The sequence below is a fragment of the Euprymna scolopes genome, chromosome 39, assembly GCF_053919585.1.
Source record: "Euprymna scolopes isolate OS-2025 chromosome 39, ASM5391958v1, whole genome shotgun sequence".
Taxonomy (NCBI): domain Eukaryota; kingdom Metazoa; phylum Mollusca; class Cephalopoda; order Sepiida; family Sepiolidae; genus Euprymna; species Euprymna scolopes.
The window spans coordinates 25,329,262-25,344,049 of record NC_136520.1 but is presented as its reverse complement, the minus strand read 5'-3'; the positions used below and the strand labels follow the sequence as shown (position 1 = coordinate 25,344,049).

The window sequence follows — 14,788 nt, the reverse complement described above, 5'->3', positions numbered from 1 at the left end:
ATATGGTTGACTATTTTAAAAAAACTGATTACATATAATGATAGAAGATGTATCGAGACACAGGAATAGGTATGTTTGATCTGGCAGAACGGTGGTTCATTAAAATTGGGGAGTGTGCGTTCGTGCCTGGTCCACAAAGTATGGAAATAAAAAAATTAAAAAATAAAAAAAAAACGTTTACAAGTGTTTTTGATATAGATGTACATAAGAATACTTTGATAAGTATGTTTTAACTTAAATAGGGATGGTATAATAAAATTGTGGGGTCTGCGTTCACACCTGGCCTCCATAGAATGGAAATAGGCACAAACTTTAATAAAGACTTTTCATATCTATCTGCATAAGTATACTTTGATAATTATGTTTCAGTTTGAAGAAATATGGTATAATAAAATTATGGGGTGTTTGTTCGTACTTGACCTCCATAGAATGGAAATATGTCACAAAGTTTAACAAGGTTTTTTAATAAAGATCCACAGAATATTGTGATAAGTGTTTCAGTGTGAACAGGTATGGTATAATAAATTATGGGGTTATCTATTTTATTTTTACTTTCATCATATTTTTCTTTGGTTTTGATATCCCCAAATTCGAAGCTATCTCTTTACAACCCTTCCTTTTCATAACCTCTCATACTTTTATAAATCAGAGTCCATTTTCTGTAGGCTGTTTGTGAACCCAGTCAACGATGAGTACTTTTGCTAGTATATATATATATATATATATATATATATATATATATATATATATATATTTATATATAGTTCTATGTTTTATTAGATTTTCATCAATGAATTATGGCATTAGGTTTTAATTTAACAATTACTGCAGTTTGCTGAACTGATATCTCTGGAATGTAGGATAATACTTATTCATTCATAAAGATCTTTGAAATAAAATGTTAAAAACTTGAAAAACCAAATATTTAGGTAAAAAATTGTTTGTAAATCTATAAGATTGAATAATTAAAACATTCTGTAAAAATTGGATTCATCCCAAAACTCAGTGGTAGTAATAATTTTGTCAAACGAAGATAAAATATAAATTGAGATGCAAGAAACGTTCTTAACTAAAATTAACTATAAAGAACTTTTTTCTTTGTAGAAAAAGAAAAAAAAATGTGGAACTAACGGAGTGAAGAATTCAAGATGGCTGCTTATTGAAACCCCTCCCCCCACACACACTTGAAATGGAAAGCATAAGAGGATACTGTGTTAGGGTCAGATTTATAGGGTGGGAAGTTGAGTAAAATGTTTGTGCACATTACATTTAAATTTCTGCATATTGGTACTGTTGATAAAACTTGGAGCAGGATGAGAATTCTAAAGGCAAGCCTCTGAGAGAAATTGTCAGAGCAGAAACTATTCTGGTATCTAAAGACATCTACAGTGAAGAGGTGAGGTTTAGCAGCAAGTTATGTGAAAGTATAACTGCAGTATGTTCATTGGAGCTCATTCCTTGCAAATACTTACAAAACAAGTACAGGGATTCAACTCTGTAGTACTAGGGGTTAGAGCTTGGTTGATAGTGTGGAACATATTAGTTCAGATTCTTTTTTGCATCCTATTTAAGATAGTGGCTGGTGGTTGCTGCATCACCCCATATATGTATATATATATATAATACTACATGCACAGCTGAATGGTGGCTTTGTAGAGATATTTTTATATCTATACAAAGCCACCGTTCAGCTATGTGATAAGTTTTCTCGCCTGTTAAAGAGAACCAACCTTCTTTGCAGCAGACTTCCGGAGATTTTCATAGATGTCTCTGCTTTTGAGAAGAAATCCATTCTGAAACTTTTGTTTTTTTCATCAAATTTTTTCTTGGATTTCATACATGAGATCCATTGCTCTTTCTGCTTCTCATAAAGTTTTTCTCTGTCATTCTGAACACTTTCTAAACACAAGACTCTCCTCTATAAATTTACTATCAGACTATGTCTGGAGAACTGTTGTCATATTTCAGTTGGTGAATACGTGTCCCATTTAAGGGCTTTTATAAATAAGCAAAGTGCAGAAATGTGTCTGTAATTTGATTGGCTCCCCCTTTCTTCTTAGCACCTATCTTGCACAGATGTGATGTTGCTAGTCTGTCTTTTCTATAAATAATATTATGACATCTGTTCTTCAGAATTGTTTTGATCTTTTGCTTTCTTCCAGTTCATTTGATTTGTTGATTTCTAGTGGTTTCTAGTTCATTATTTGGATACCTCATTGTAATACAGCTTCTTATTCCAGTAGCTTCTCTCCAAAAACGGCAGACTTGTAGAATTCTCTTCTTGACAACTGTTTTCCTTCTGTCCATATCTTTGGTCTTTTCGAAACAAATACGAATGTGCATATTCTTTGTGGTAATCATTTTTCGTTGTTTGTAAGTGGCTTCATGCCTCATCTTGAGCAATTTGCATTAAAAAAAACAAAACAAAACAATTTGGCAGCATTTTCTATATACTTATTCCATTTCATGCTACTTGTTATTTATATATAATTTTTTTTTTTTTTTTCTGAAAGGATGGTGAAAAACGAAGTCCCCTTCATGCGGCAGCATACTGTGGGGACCCTGAAATCACAGAATTACTGCTGTTGAGTGGAGCTAGAGTTAATACAAAAGACAACCGTTGGCTGACACCACTACACAGGGCCTGCTGTTCGAAAAATGATGTAAGTTGCAAATGAACTCGCCTTTTTAATATCTCTATTTTGTATTTCACTGTGTTGATTTGGATTTATCATATCTTTCAGAAAATTTAGACATTTTGGAAGAATGAAAAAACAAATTTAAGATGTCTGATAATAGAATGGTACTAAATTGAAAATTGAATTTGCTATGTTAAAACCTATACAGTTTAAAAATCATCTAAAAAATCCATGGTTTACCTATCTTTGCGTATATTAATTATTAATTATACTTTTTAATAAAACAATTTCTTTTCAATTTTGATTAAAAATCAACAAGTTATTTAACTATCCTTGCAATAAAAGAAAAGGTTGTCTATAGATTTGAGACTATTAAATCAATTAAAATGACATTCAAGTTTTATAAGACTAATCTTATTTTTTTATATAAAGATCTGTGTATTGTAGTAATTAATATCATTGCACTGTAATAATATAATCCTCTCACTTTTTTAATGTTAAGGAGTTTAACAATAACTTTAAAAAGTTTTCCACTATTATTTATTTTTAAATATGTGAAAATTTAAAAGAAAAATTATGTTAACTTAGTAATTAATGTATTATTTATAATTAATGTACATGAATAAAGGAAAGGTAGGCCGTGAATTTGAGAGCATTTTTTATTGTGTAGGTTTTAGCGTCCCAAATTCATCTTTCAATTTGGTGTCATTCTACTACTGGAGCTGCCAAATTTTAATCCATTAAGTCCTGAATTTTTCTTGAATTCTCCTGATTCGAATCCTTCAACCATCTATCTCAAATTATGTATCCCACACCAAGATTTAATTTTCATTATATTTAAAACTTTTAATGTGGGCACAGAGATATTTGCAGAACAAACAATATTTTATATATATATATATATATATATATATGTATGTATGTGTGTACGGCATAATCACGTTGACACACTGGTTCCTGCTGAATCACCGAAGTTAAGCAACGTTTAACCTGGTCAGTACTAAATGGGTGACCATTTAGGACTTCCAGGTGCTGTATGCGCTCTCCGCTTATCTCGGCATTGTTTCCAGTCGTCCTGAACTTTTCCTTGCTACTGGATCCAAAAAATTTTGACATTGATAAGGTCATCAGATTGAAAGTGCTCATTGCATATCTGCAGTTAGTTTGGCTCTTAAATCAATCATCCAACTGTAAGGTAACGAGATATACATATATAGACAACTTGCTTTGATTGTATGTTCAAATCCTGGATTAGGACGGGTGCTACTTTAACCACACTGAAGAGCACATTTTTCGCCTGCTATTTAGCATAATGCAAAGCTCTTTGTAAACAAACAACTGAAGCCTTTTAAAAATAGCAGTCCGTGTTTAGGTAAAGACATTGCAGACATGATTTACGAGCACTGATCGCGTATATTAAAGATAGAACTTCCACTATCAACTAGATGGTTGTAGGTTTCAATCCTGGCTTAGGATAAGTGCTAGCCTTACCCCACATGTACTGTGATAGAGCAAAACAGTCTATGTGGATCAATATATATATACTGTAGAAGAGAAATAGCAAATAACTGTGTTCACAAAATAAAATTTACTCTAGGATAGCGATACAAAATAGCTTTAAAACTAACAAAAACAATAGAAAATAAACAAATAAATAAATTAAATAAACATGAATATACATAAACGATCACACGTATGTATGTATGTATGTATGTATATATATATATATATATATATATATATATGTGTGTGTGTGTGTATATATGTATGTGCATATATGTGTGTACACATATGTATATTTATATATATATATAAAAAAAAGAAAAAAAAGAAATGTCTGCCTTAAACCACTAAACTAGTTTTGAAAAAGATTCTTTGTTCGATAAAATGCATGCCCATTGGCTGATAGGAAGGGGCGCGGTGGATACTAGAAAGCTGATTGGCTAACTAAAACCCTCAACAGAAGAGGACCATATAAAAACAATAAACAACCACAGAATTTGCGCATAAGCCTGACAAATCCTAGAGTGGATGAAATGCCGAATATTCAGTGTAGCTTAATCGCCATATATATTTTATAAATTACTAACTAGCTCTACCTATGTATTGAGCACTTTTGAAGTAAATACTTAAAGTTTACGCATAAATCTATACTTTCGTATATTAATTTTATGTGAGTAAATGAAGTAGTTATATATATATATATATATATATATATATATATATACACACACACATTGATGCTTAAATTTTCTTGACACTTCTTTAGATGATAAAATATGACCTCAAAAATCTTTCAGAATTCAAATGGGATTTTATGGAATCTGAAATATTTAGTTTTCCATCGGCCTCCAAGAAGGTTCCATATGGCCTAATGACGTAGATTATATAATCTATAAAATAAATATAAATTTATACCTACATCTGTTTGAAGATCTGACGTTAATAATAACCTCAACAATTTCACTAGGACAAACAATTAAAAGAAGAGAAAATAAGTCTCCCATTCAAAAAAATGGATGCTGTGAGCATTTTTCTGTCCATCATCATCATTGCCCTAATGATGTTTTACATGCTGGCATATATTGGATGGCTTTTAGAAATTTACTTCTAAACTTACCTATCTCTGACCAGGTCTTTATTTATCCTTCTTTCTCTGAAGCCCATCCTTATCACTTTCTCCCATATTTTCCTTGGACTTCCCCTGTGAACTGTCCCAGCTACATCTACTAAGGACTCTCATTTTTTAAATGTGTCCATACAGTCACAATGTCCTATTCTACATATATCCCCCCCCCCCATACTATCTATATTTCATCAGATCTAGGCTTGTCTTTAAAACTTACATTGCACATCCATTGTATTATTCTCATTTCAATTTTCACCATGCAACACATACCCTCAACCCTGAACAGGCAGGTTTAACTTTCATACATTTTCATATGCCTGGCCTTCTTGACCCGGGATGAAAGATCAAAGTATAGTATCTGATCCGGCAGATACTGCAAGCAAAGACCATATGTGGGGGCGACCCCACATATAAGACCTTGGTCAATGTAGGGGCAACCCTTCATACCAATTGTCACTAACCAGTTCCCCTACTCCCCGGGGAGTTGGTCCCCATTTTCCCTTCACTCCTCACATTAAAAATCGGCCTTGTGCCTAATTTGCTCGGTGGGGGAGCAAATAAATACCATCTGTTCCGGCAGATACTGCAAGCAAAGACCATATGTGGGGGCAACCCCACATGTAAGTTATTGGTCAATGTAGGGGAAACCCTTAATACTAATTGTCACTATCCAACTCCCTGGGGAGCTGGTCCCCATTTCCCCTCCACTCTCCACATTAAAAAACGACCTTGTGCCTAAGTTGCTCAGTGGGGAAGCAAATAAATACCCTGTTCCAGCAGTTGCTGCACTAAAAGTTATATGTGGGGTTGCCCCCACATATCAGAACATTGTTCTTGTAGCAATCAGTTTTGGTCAATATAGGGGAAACCCTTCATACCAATTATCACTACCAGTCCCCTCTCAAGGAAGCTGGTTCCCCCCTTCCCCCCCCTCTCTCTACATTAAAAAACGGCCTTGTGCCTAATTTTCTCTTGTGGGGAAGCAAATAAATACAACACTGCATACACATGCTTGAAAGACTCTTCCCTTGGTTAACTGTGGTAATGCTTAACTTATTTTCAACGTGAAAATAACACCCAAAATGAGAACAATAGTTCAAATAATACAAATTTTTTAGTTAAGTTTGTTGGAGAATTTCAATAATTTCTACAAAATAAGAAAACTATTTGTCTTCATTATAAACGTTGATAAAAAAGCAGAAGAAAAAAATGTGTTACCCGATATAATTTTTTAGTTCCTATGAACCCATGCGTGAACAAAATGACAGGTTGAATATTAAAGGTTGGCCATTCTCGCTTACTAACCTTTTCGGTGACCTTAAACAAACAAACAAAAAATAACTACTTCTGTTTAACACGAAGTTACAAGATTTAGATAATCTGAAAGGGTAGCATTGGTCACTCATTGTCGAACGGAGATGACGATGGTAGTAATAATACAATTGCATGCACCTTTTGAAGGAATTATCTACTTAGAAAGAATAAAGAAATCAATAAATTACAGTCACTCAGAAAAGGTCAAAGGTTTATGTTATCAAAGTTCAATTCTTCCCGGGGAGAAAATAGATAATTCTACTTAAGATTCCTCTTCACATTTCGATTGGAGCAACATCTTTTGAAGAAAAGGAACAATCACCTTATACATTAATTGAACAATTTTACTTTGGCAAGTAATAAAAAAATGACAAAACAGTAAACAGGCGAAAGAAAGTTTGTCGACACATTAATTTATGCAAACTCAACATTTAAAAAAAAAAAAATTTTTTTTTTTAACAAAAAGGCCACTCAAGGATAACGGTTAATGAGTGTATAGTGGTCAAAGGGAACATGTCATAGTAATTGTTAGTTGAAATTTGGTAAATTAGACTACTTAAGGTGATGGTTCATTAAGAATTTGTTTATGTTGGGCTTGGAGACAACCATATTGTAGTTAGTTGGAAAGCAGGAAAACGGAACAGTGTTCCACAGGCATGCAGTTCTAAGAAGCTAGCTTTGTTCATAGAAATCTACATTTAGGTTTAGGCACAAATAAAGAGTGGGGGAAATTATTGATAGTGGTTTTGGCTAGATGAGTGTTTTTTGTGAAAGACGGGTGGTGGGGGACCATAGATTGGAGCTCAGAAAAGCACTTCCCATGAAAATAACGATAAAGCAGAGACAGGCTCGCAATGTCTCTTCTGTGAGAAAGAGGTTGCAGGAAAGAGAAAAGGGCATCCCCTACTAAGCTACGAAATCTATTTTGAACTGGGTCAAGGTAGGATAAGCTGCTTCTAGTAGCTCTTACCCAGATATGGCAACAGTACTCTATAATTGGACGTACTTGGCTCTGATACAGGTGGAGAATTGCATCAGTAGTGAGATATCAACTAGATCGATAGAACGATCCCACCCTTTTTTCAGCAGCCTTGGCAATGGATTTGATGTACATGTTCCATCTCTTATTAGGAGTAAAGGTCAGACTTAGAAGCTTCTCAAAACATGGAGCCTCCCCAAGACGAGAGCCATTCATTTCAATTGATGCAAGACGGAGATCAAAGCATTGATGATGGAAAGATAGAAGTTTGGTTTTAGATGCATTAAAATTAACAAGCCAGCTCTTTCCCCATTGGCTCATGTGATAAAGATCAGAGGAGAAAGAATCAGAGAACTTGGTCATTTATGGTTTTTGAAGTAGATGGTAGTGTTGTCAATATAAATGTCTACAAATGATCTTAGGATATCATTTAGATCATTTATAGAGATCAGGAAGAGAGTTGGGCCTAGGATGGACCTCTGAGGGACTCCAGTATTAATACTGTCAGTTTCTGATTTTTGTCCATCAACCACTACTCTTATGAATGAGCAAGAAATGATGTAATAATTGAAAAGACATTCTCAGCTATACTGTAGCTGGAGATTTTGTGGAGTAAATCTTTATGCCATACCCTGTCAAAGGCAATTGTCCTAGAAAGGAAGCCTCCGTTGAGAGATTCGCTAATCCTATGAGATATAACTGTTAGCACATCTGCTCTAGAGCTAGCAGAACAGAAACTATATTTCATGTCACTGAGGAGGTTATTTTTGCTGAGGTGGTTGACTACTTTATTTAACATGGATTCCAGCAACTTATTCATGACGCACAGGAGACTGATTGGTCTGTACTGAGAGGGAGATGAGCAATCAGCTAAATTTTTAAATATGGGATATACTGATGAGGTTTTCCAGAGTGTTAGAAAAGAATTCTCCTTAAGACAATGCTTGAACAGCTTTGTAAGTATGGGAGCTAGTTTTGGTTGAAGCTTTTAATTAACTTGGCAACATCACGCACAGATATTTGTATGTCGCATAGCATGTTTTCAGACACAGGAGGAAATACGAGGGGGGGGGGTTCCTGATCGCATAGGGTAGAATTAGCTGCAAAGTTTTTGGCTTTGTCCAATGCTAACGAGATTACCTCAGGTTCATTGATGATGGTTGGGATAGATTTTTTTTTTTTTTTTTTTACACAGTGATCACCACTTATCAAGGCCCGGAAGCCACTCAGGGATAAGGGTTATTGCAAGTACATTACGTTAGTGTCGAGATTTGATGGAGTGCTTACTTAAGGGGGCGGTTCATTAGGAATTTGTTAACATTAGACTTGAAGACATCCAAGTTGTAGTCCGGAGGGAAGCAGGCAGACGGAACAGAGTTCCACAGGCGTGCAGTTCTAAGAAAAAAGCTTTGTTCATGGAATCCGCGTTTTGATTTAGGCACAGATATAGAGTGGGGGAAATTTTTCACAGTGGAATCAGCTAGACGGGTGTTTTTCGTGAAAGATTGGCGAGGGGGGACCAGGGATTGGAGTTCAGACGAGCACCTGCCATGAAAATAACGATAAAACAAGGATAGGCTCGCAACGTCTCTTCTGTGAGAGAGGGGTTGCAGGGTAGAGAAAAGGGCATCCCCCACTAAGCCACTAGTCTATTTTGTACTCTGTCAAGGCATGATAGGCTGTTTTTGGCAGCTCCTGCCCAGATATGGCAACAGTATTCCATCCTTGGATGTACTTGGCTTTTATATAGATAGAGAATTGCATCAGTAGTGAGATATCTTCTGGAGCGGTAGAAGGATCCCACCATCTTTCCAGCGACCTTGGCAACAGACTTGATGTACGTGTTCCATTTCAGATCAGGAGTAAAGGTCAAACCCAGAAGCTTGTCAAAACACTGGGCCTCACCCAGACGAGAGCCATCCATCACAATTGATGCCAGCTGGGGATCAGAGCGTTGATGATGTAAGGATAGGAGTTTGGTTTTGGATGCATTAAAGGTAACTAGCCACATCTTCCCCCACTGAACCACACGCTCGAGATCAGAGGAGAGAGAATCAGAGAGAACTTTGTCATTTACAGCCTTTGATGTGTTGCTGTAGATGGGCGTGTCATCAGCATAGATGTCAACGAATGATTTAAGTATGTGTTTAGGGAGGTCATTGATGTAGATCAGGAAGAGAGTTGGGCCCAGGATTGACCCCTGAGGGACCCCAGCATTTATATTGCAGGCCTCCGATTTTTGTCCATCTACCACTACTCTTATAAGCCTATCGGAGAGAAATGATTTAATGATTGAGAAAACATTTCCAGTTATACCGTAGCTGGAAATCTTGTGAAGTAGACCCCCATGCCACACCCTGTCAAAGGCCTTTGATATGTCAAGAGCAATTGCCCTAGAAAGGAAGCCTTTGTCAAGAGATTCACTAATCCTGTGGGATATAACCATCAGCACATCTGCGGTAGATCTTGCAGAGCGGAAACCATATTGTGTGTCACTAAGAAGGTTATTCCTGCTGAGGTGGTTGACTATTTCTCTATTTAATATTGATTCCAGCAACTTACTCATAACACAGAGGAGACTTATTGGTCTGTACTGAGAGGGAGATGACTTATCACCTGAATTCTTAAAAACAGGGCAAACTGATGAGGTTTTCCAGGGGGTCGGAAAGCACTTCTCCTTAAGGCAGCGTTTAAATAGTTTCGTAAGTATGGGAGCAAGTTCTGGTTGAAGCTTTTTTAACACTATAATTGGGATGCCATCAGGGCCAGTTGCTTTACTGGAATCTAGGTTCTTTATTAGCTTGGCGACCTCATGCACGGATATTTGTATGTTACCTAGCTTGGTCTGTGTTATAGGAGGAAATATGGGGAGTTGATGGCCTTTGTCGCATAGGGTAGAATTAGCTGCAAAGTTCTTTGCAAATAGTTTGGCCTTGTCTGACGCTGACGAGATGACCTCTGGTCCATTGATAATGGTTGGGATAGAACGCACACTTCTGTTCAGGATCCTATTTGTTATTTGCCAAAACTGGTGAGAACCAAGCCGCTGATCAGCTACCTTGGATTTAACAGACTGGGCATATAGCTCTCTTGCATTTTTTATTACTCTTTTACAGTGGTTGCTGGCAGTCCTGAAAGCAGCTTTAGTCTCAGTGCATCTATTACGTTGGTAGCTATGGAAAAAGTGATTTCTGTGCGCGATAGCAGCAGCACATTCTGGGGAGAACCATGGCTGGCTTTTAGGTTTTTGTTGGAATTTTTTAGATGGTATGAATTGGTCAATGCCTACAATTAACCATTCGGTCAGATCTGATACTATAGAGGACACTTCCTTTTTAAACATGGAGTGCAGAGGTAAATCAGATATGAATGTACGGAAGCTATCCCAGTCAGCCATAGAGTATCGGTATACAGTACGGTGGAGGGGTACGTCTGGGGGCTTCTTACATTTCGTTTTTATCTTAACTGATACGACGGAGTGGTCGGAGGATCCTAGAGGAGAATGAACAGTACATGAACATAGCTCAGGGGAAGTTGAGAGAAAAAGGTCTAAGATACACTTCTATTTAGGACCCTGTTATTTGCCAAAATTGGTAGGAACCAAGCCGTTGCTCAGCTACTTTGGACCTGGTGGACTGAGCATACAACTCTCTCAATCTTTATTACTCTTTTACAGTGATTGTTGGCAGTCCTGAAGGCTGCTTTAGTCTCAGTACATCTATTATGTTGGAAGCAATAGAAATAGTGATTTCTGTGCACAATAGCAGCAGCACATTCTGGTTGTTAAGTTTTTGCTGGAATTTTTTGGTGGGTATGAAGCAGTCTATACCTACAATTAACCATTCTGTCAGGTCTGATACTATGGAGAACACATTCTTTTTAACCATGGGACGTAAATCTGATCTAAATGTAACTGTATGATGAAGAGGTTTGTCGGAGGACTTATCACATGATGTTTTTATCTTAACGGAGATAACCGAGTGGTTGGAAGATCTCAGTTTGGACAGACTGAAAGATGAGCAAAGCCCAGAGCAAGTTGTGAGAAAAAATTCTAGGAAACTTGCATAATGATCTACAGTGTCAGGCACACGAGTGTGTTTGAGAACAATCATAAGCAATGGAGAAATCGTGACAGAACCTCCCCATATCATCTGTTTTGTTTGAGTGGGCTAACCATTCCACGTTGTGAACATTGAAGTCTCCACAGACATGAATGTTAGCTGAACGATGAGCAGACAGGATGTGATCGATTTTCTCAGACATGCTCTTAAAGATAGTAGCTCTGCCCTTATAGGGGCAATAGAGGGCAGATATGAGCGAGGACTAAGAGACAAATTAGGAGAAGTGAGAATTACGGGAGCTGCCGACAACACATCCACAATCCATTGTCTACTCACCATTTAAAAAAAAACAAAAAAAACTGATAATAATATTAGGTAGTCTATTTAATATAAGTTCAATTGACATGTTTAGAGGGAAGCATGGTGATAGGTTCCCTTCTCACTCCGGTGCCTCTCAGGGGTCCATCCTGGACCCAACTCTCTTCCTGATCTACATCAATGATCTCCCAAAACACATACTTAAATCATTCGTTGACATCTATGCTGATGATACGACCATCTATGGCAACACATCAAAGGCCGTAAATGACAAAGTTCTCTCTGATTCTTTCTCCTCTGATTTCGAGCGTGTGGTACAGTGGGGGAAGAGGTGGCTGGTTACCTTTTAATGCATCTAAAACCAAGCTTCTATCTTTACATCGTCAACACTCTGATCTCCATCTGGCATCAATTGAAATGGATAGCTCTCATCTTGGGGAGGCTCCATGTTTTGACAAGCTTCTGGGATTGACTTTTACTCCTGATCTGAAATGGAACACGTACATCAAATCTGTTGCCAAGGTCGCTGGAAAAAAGGTGGTATCCTTCTACCACTCCATTAAATATCTCACTGCTGATGCAATTCTCTATATAAAAGCCAAGTACGTCCAAGGATGGAGTACTGCTGCCACATCTAGACAGGAGCTGCTAAAAAAGCCTATCCTGCCTTGACAAAATAGACTTTGTAGCTTAGTAGGGGATGCCCTTTTCTCTTCTCTGCAACCTCTCTCCCACAAAAGAGACGTTGCAAGCCTGTCTTTGTTTTATCGTTATTTCCATGGCAAGTGCTTGTCTGAGCTTAAATCTCTGGTCCCCCCTCGCCAATCTTTCATGAAAAACACCCATCTAGCTGAAACCACTGTCAATAATCTTCCCCATTCTTTATCTGTGCCTAAATCAAAGCATAGATTCCATGAACAAAGCTTCTTTCTTAGAAGTGCACACCTGTGGAACTCTCTTCCGTTTTCCCTATTTCCCACCTGACTACAACTTGGATGTCTTCAAGCCCAACATAAACAAATTTCTGATAACCCGCCCCTCCTTAAGACACTTTATCAAATCTCCATTACTAATGATTACTACGATATTATCCCATTGATTACTGTACATGCAATAACCGTTATTCCCAAGTGGCCTTGATAGATGGTGACTACCATGTAAAAAAAAAAAAAAGCTGGTAAATTTAACGTGTAATTTTTGAGCGACTCGGCTAATTTCCTCAAGTCATTCCTAACTTGATTTGAATGGAAATTGTCTACCCCTTTTGCTAACATTCGACTCTAGGTGGTGCATTTATTAGTAAGACTATTTGAAAAGTATATTTAAAAATGGAATGCCATCGGCAGTTACATTTTTTTTATTATTTTTGCAAAGGAATATGGGAAGACTATAAATTCAAATTGGCGAATGTATTTATTTGTCAGAAAAATTTAGCAAATGAATCAGGCACAAATCTACAACAATAAATTCCAATAACAAATTTTAACAATAGTATTTTGTGTGGGGGAGCAAGTGTAGAAAGAAAAACAATTGGGTAAATAAGTTAATACATAACTGAAAGAAAAATACAATGTTCATAACTGTTAATAACTTTGGTACACTGATCATCTTGACCTTTTTGTGAGGAATAAAGTATAGTTTCTCTTCCGGTACTATGTTTCATCATTTTTGTCCTCTGTCACTGAAGAAGTTCTTCTAGACTGGGACGATTTTTATTTTCGTCCCAGTCCAGAGTACCCTCTTTGGAGAGTTGGATTTTCCTTACATGGAAAAAAACGATCTTTTGTCTAACTCTGCCCTCATAGTGAGGCAGCTAAATAAGAACATAAGACTGTATCTACTTAATTTACTAGAGTTTTCCATGAATTCTTTGTTTTTAGTTGAAATTTGCTTTTTATTCATTTATATATATTAAGAAAAAACTGATTTCTGCAAAATTACTAGCGCCTTATGTCCTTATTTTTTTAATATTTTACTGGTTTTTATTTCTTTCTTCCTTTTTCCCATTTTATTCTTTTTCTTTCTTGGCTGTGAATACCATCTTCAGTTTGGAAATGTTTTGATAGACATTAACTTTTATAACAACAACACAGATAAAAATCTGGTGAGTTCAGGAACACACCTATTGATGAGATAATCACCAAAGTGTTGCTGCATATTATTGAATAGAAATATAACAAAGAATGTTTCACAACTGAAACTAGGTGCTCAAATCAGGCATGGGCTGAAGTTTTGTTTTCTACCTAATATTCGATAAAGGATTGTAAATTTGATTCCATTTGTGTGTGTGTGCGCGTGCGTGTGGCTAGCCTATATTATTATAATGGTTTTATTTTTTGCTGTAGCAAATTGAATTTTACAGGGGCATGAACTATTCACTTTTTTTAAAATTCTGCATTATTTTAATCCAGAAAAACTGATTTCTGCTTGCTAAAATCTTCCATGGATGTGTGTTCTCCATTGTTTTTGTTAAAATCCACCAAATCTAATTTCTGCCAAATCACTACTGTCTTATCTCCTTATTTTTCCATCACTATTTGATTGGATTTTATTTATTTTCCACTTTCTTCCTTTTTCATTTTATATTTCTGTTCCGTTTCCTATTTTTTTCTTTCCATTCATCTTGCCGTACCTTTCTTTTCCTCATGACAGTTCTCTCTGGAAACTGAAAAATATTAATTTTGCCACTAACACTTTAAACGATTCATGATGAGAGTTTGGCAGGGCTTTACATTGTGAGTGAAACAGTCGCATTTGCGAGTAATTTTTCAAGTAGTGGCTAGAAATAATAAAACTCTTATCTTTTGGCGATTGTGTTTTTTTTTTTCATTGACAATCTTTAAACCTC

At 36.4% G+C, this 14,788-nt stretch overlaps 1 protein-coding gene across 11 annotated transcripts in view; it reads left to right on the top strand.

Annotated features, from left to right (window-relative positions):
- Positions 1–14,788, top strand: part of LOC145263676 (uncharacterized) — a 514,716-nt gene that overhangs the window by 160,011 nt on the left and 339,917 nt on the right. For all 11 annotated transcript variants that reach the window (XM_080120559.1, XM_080120558.1, XM_080120561.1 and 8 more), the window contains exon 3: positions 2,514–2,663. In XM_080120559.1, the coding sequence (XP_079976685.1) occupies positions 2,514–2,663 (150 nt within the window). The remainder of the gene's footprint in view (positions 1–2,513; positions 2,664–14,788) is intronic.